Source organism: Austrofundulus limnaeus, unplaced genomic scaffold (assembly GCF_001266775.1).
Source record: "Austrofundulus limnaeus strain Quisiro unplaced genomic scaffold, Austrofundulus_limnaeus-1.0 Scaffold48, whole genome shotgun sequence".
Classification (NCBI taxonomy): domain Eukaryota; kingdom Metazoa; phylum Chordata; class Actinopteri; order Cyprinodontiformes; family Rivulidae; genus Austrofundulus; species Austrofundulus limnaeus.
Window position 1 is genome coordinate 825,945 of NW_013952450.1, and position 4,447 is coordinate 830,391.

Here is a 4,447-nt window from a genome sequence, read left to right on the forward strand (position 1 = left end):
TGTGTGTGTGTGTGTGTGTGTGTGTGTGTGTGTGTGTGTGTGGTGGTGGTGGGGTTTATTATGTAATTCCCAGGCTTCAGTTCTACACCACAATCAAGTAACTGTTACCTCCAATTCTTACGAAAACACCAAAAATAATATCAAAAATAAAATTGACTTCACATCATATCTAACCTCCCTGAAATTGGCCTCTGTCTCTTTAAGCTCSTATCATTTTCKRCACTTCATCACATCTTCACAACAATGCTTCAGGGGATGGGTGCTCTGTGGGGCGGGTGTTTGGTTCCAGACTGAGCTTCAGGGAGGAGCTATAGGCGGTTCTTTGKACCAGCAAGTGTTTATGGCTACCACAGGAGATTCAAGGATTCCTCAAACACGCATAAATGTGTCAAAGCAAACAACTTTGTGATCTCTGTTTTTGATGATGGAATGACATCATAACATGATGCAAAGCTCAAAAACGTTTTGCACAATATTCCTCACCCCCTTAAATCGGTCAAAATGTAGTGCATATGATATAACTTCTGTTCAAATAATTTAATTTAAAGTATCTGATGTCAAATTTTCATAATAATGTTGCTGAAAGCTGTCCTTAAAATGCTACTGTAGGATTTACTTTGATATCTATAGCATATTTAAGCAGTCGGATGCTGTTTTTTGTGCATCACAGCAAACAGAAGCCAATAGCAAGAAATACACAGCCTTTTTTCTTCTGTTTTATGGCTTTCTGTAGCTTCTTTATCCACCACAGCAACAGTTTTCTCCTGTACTAAAGCATGCTTGAACAATTTTCACCGCAGAGCTTTGCTTCTTGTTGCAAAACAATTTGGATTTGTCATGGTGACATTTGAAATGTCAGTAAGGCGCAGTTTGTTGGGGAATAACAGACATCATGAAACAGAATTACATAGACCAACTAGTCAGAGTGTTGTTAAAGATGAGAAATGTTCCGAATCCTGAAAGCTAGACACTTTAATAGAAGATTGCAGCATGACTGAGAAGTATGACTCAGCCACTGAATGTCAGTGGTGTAGCCCGATGAGCTGGATGTCACCAGTTTTGTTTGTTGCAGCGCCACAACTAATGTCACGCTTTGAGAAAAGACTTTTCCTCCCCTCCGCAGCGCGACCTCAGCAGGCAGCAGTGGGGGTCAGATGAAGCGGATGTACAGCGCGGTGCCGGGCCGGGTGTATGTGGCCACTCGTGCCCACTCTGCCAGCGGAGACAAGGAGCTCTCACTAAACAAAGGAGACAAAGTTAAAGGTGAGTAAAGCCATCCGTGCACGGTCAGATGTGAGAATATGAAACAAAGTGAGACTGTTTGTGTTTGCTGTTTCAGATTATTCATTCTGCATGTAATTATTCATTTTATGGCACTTGGAAATTATTTGATATTAGTAACAGTAACATAAAAAATACAGCTTATGTGAATAAAAATAATAAAAACGTAGACAGAAGTTTTAGAGAGTCAGTGAACCAGGTGTCCCTGTGGAAAGCAAAACATTGCTTTCATGTGTAATCAATGCAAATTTTAACAACTTGCATTTTCTCATTTTCTGCCTTTATCTGAAAGTTGTGAACAAAGCAAAGAAAAGTTGTGTTGGGTGTTCATCAACCGGCACCAACCTGTCAGTACGCCTATTTTTGATGCCTTTTTATTTTTAGGGAAAAATGTAGAGAAAAAACGCACAAAAAAAGGCATTATAAATTTTCTTACTTTAGTGAATTTTAAACATTTACAAAGGAGGAACAGCGACTCAGTTGTTTGATTTTTTAAATTAGAAATCCTAAATTACTGCCTGCCAGATAATGTGAGGAAGCAAGGAAGTTGGCTAAGAAAATACAAAAGACATTCAAAATATGAAATCAAGCCCACAGCAGGAATAAATTCATCCATATCAAATATTTTTCTTGCCTTTTTCTAGTCTCAATTGTCTGCTTTGTGACCAAAAACAAAAAATCCCTAAAGCATTTCATATCGCCCAACTCAACTATTTTCCTTGACTCAGATTTTAACGTCTTAAACAAAAAAGAAATTGTTTCTTTCTTTTAAGATTAGGTAACCTGGTCATTCAATTCAATTCAAAAATATTTTACTGATCCCGGAGGGAAATTAGGTAAATCATGTCATATGTTGGTGATTTGTTGAAGCCTGAGTCAGAAGCTGGTAGAAATGGGTATTACTGCTCCCATCTTATTTGGAGCTGTTTGGGAGAGAGGCGGATCAGAGGCTCTCAAGCAGCAATAAGGGAACCAAAACTCTTTATACAGAGCTCAGCCAAGTCATAGATCCCATAAAAAAGCCATAATTTCCATCACTGGCAGGAGATGGATCCTATTCAGGAGCTTTAATTACTAAACTGAAGACAAAATGAGTCGATAAAGACGTCCTGAACACAACAGAGCATCTGTGGGAAGGAAAAGCAAAGAGTTCTCATCTGCGTTCGTTTGTGTCCATATGAACTGAAAAAAAGTCAAACTAATATCAAATCAGTCAGTCCAGCATGTGCCTTAATTTTAGCTGTATGTGTACATCTATCTGCTGTATGTTGCATCTTTCACAGTGTTGAGCATCGGAGAGGGAGGATACTGGGAGGGAACTGTGAGAGGACGCACCGGCTGGTTCCCTTCAGACTGTGTACAGGAAGTGCCAGCTCCCAGCAAGGAAAAGGGTAAAATAAAATAACCACTTTATAGTTATATTTTAAAGGATGATTTGGTTTGTGGCATGTTTAGGTTTTTAGAGCCTGTTTAATGGTAATATATTACAGCAGAGTATGCCTGGTTTGGTTCTTTTATTATTCTTTTATTCACTTTTGCACACTTGTGGAGAAAATTGTGAATATCATATTGTCCAGCAAAGTCTTTCATATTTCACACTATGCCAGGACAGTAACATAAGATTAAGGTGTAAATATCAATATGTCAAGTCCACAAATACGCAACACTGCCACAAAACTACTGACGTCAGCTGAGCTTTCTAATTATTTTTTGTCCTGGATGTGCATTTCAGAGACACGCAGTGAGAAAGCCAAGAGGAAGCTCTTCCGTAATGTCACCGTCGGCGCTTACGAYGGCACCGATGGCCCCAGGTAAGTAAAACAGAAATGACTCTGAAGGTCTGTAACAGTCAGAGCAGTCAGTTTAAAGGGGAAATGTCATGCAAAACCCACTTTTTTTAGCACTTATAGATTTTGTTGTGAACTTGGAGTCTCCAGGAGTGAAGAAAAGTTAAATTTAGGTTTTCTTAGTTATCTTTATATTCTGTTTGGGTCATATTTTTTTGCCCGTTCAGTTTTTTCTATTTTCTGTGACTTTTTCTGAATCATTACGTCATATAATTTGAGACAAAACTTATAAAAAAAAAGGTGTGGACTTTGCAACTAACCAAGTTGGTGGTCTTCATTCTCCTCTAGCTCTGGGTCAGACTCTGGCTCCAACATGTCAGGCTGGATGGACAAGACTGTTGTTGACATCTTTTAATTTATTTGTAAATAAAAAGTTTCTGCACAGCTCTATTGTCATAAACCCCTCTATCAAACTGCATTGAACCACTCTGGAAGTTGGAGGGTGGCGGTGTGTGTAGCGCCTTGTTTGGATTTAAAGAAACAGCATTAAAATGAGTTGATCTGAGACACACCTAAGAAAAGAGGTGAAAGAGGGGCTTGTGGAGCTACAATAAGGAGGAATTCAGACCAAAGCATTGCAGTTCCACTTTATATAGACTCCAACTGAATGATTTAAATGTGAAAAAGTGGGATTCAAAAGCATGACATGTCTCTTTTAAACAAAAATCTGTCCTAACTTCTAAGTTGTTTTAGAAAATCCCTAAAACTGTATCAAAAATCCTAATTAAAGTTGAAAATCTTTTAGGTGTTTCTAATTTGATAAATGTCAGACAGGTTCAGTATTTGAGATTTCTTTTTATTTATTCATCCTGTACAAGAAAATATGTATAAGATCAATAATGTTCTACAAATTAAAGCATAATTTCCTACACAATGTTGTGCAATGTTGCGATATCTTAGCTAGTATGAGCTGTACAGGATTGTCAGCAACTATGAACCCAAATTTTAGCTCAGTATTTGTAAAATTGACTGAGTTATGGCTATTTTTGTGTTTGCTGAGACTGTTTTCATCTTGATTTGAGTTGACTTCAAAAGTGAATAACTTTAGGATGTTCAGAAAAGTTTCTTCAGTGATGAATGAATAGATTGGCTAACATAAAAGACACGAGCAAAAACTTATTTGCTCCACCTTTGCCGCTGGCTGCCGCCAAAGGCAAATACTAATGTTAACTGTGCTTGTGTTGTGTTTAGAAAAAAAGACAAATTTGACTGTCACTGTTGTTTTGACAGGACTTTCTGTAGAAAAAAATCCTACACACCTTTGCTTTGTGTGTGTGTGTGTGTGTGTGTGTGTGTGTGTGTGTGTGTGTGTGTGTGTG

At 38.1% G+C, this 4,447-nt stretch overlaps 1 protein-coding gene across 2 annotated transcripts in view; it reads left to right on the top strand.

The window, feature by feature from the left end:
* Positions 1-4,447, top strand: part of LOC106517358 (SH3 and multiple ankyrin repeat domains protein 1) — a gene marked incomplete in the record, with an annotated part of 58,705 nt that overhangs the window by 35,722 nt on the left and 18,536 nt on the right. For both annotated transcript variants that reach the window (XM_014008143.1, XM_014008144.1), the window contains 3 exon segments: positions 1,124-1,263; positions 2,565-2,672; positions 3,014-3,092. In XM_014008143.1, the coding sequence (XP_013863597.1) occupies positions 1,124-1,263; positions 2,565-2,672; positions 3,014-3,092 (327 nt within the window).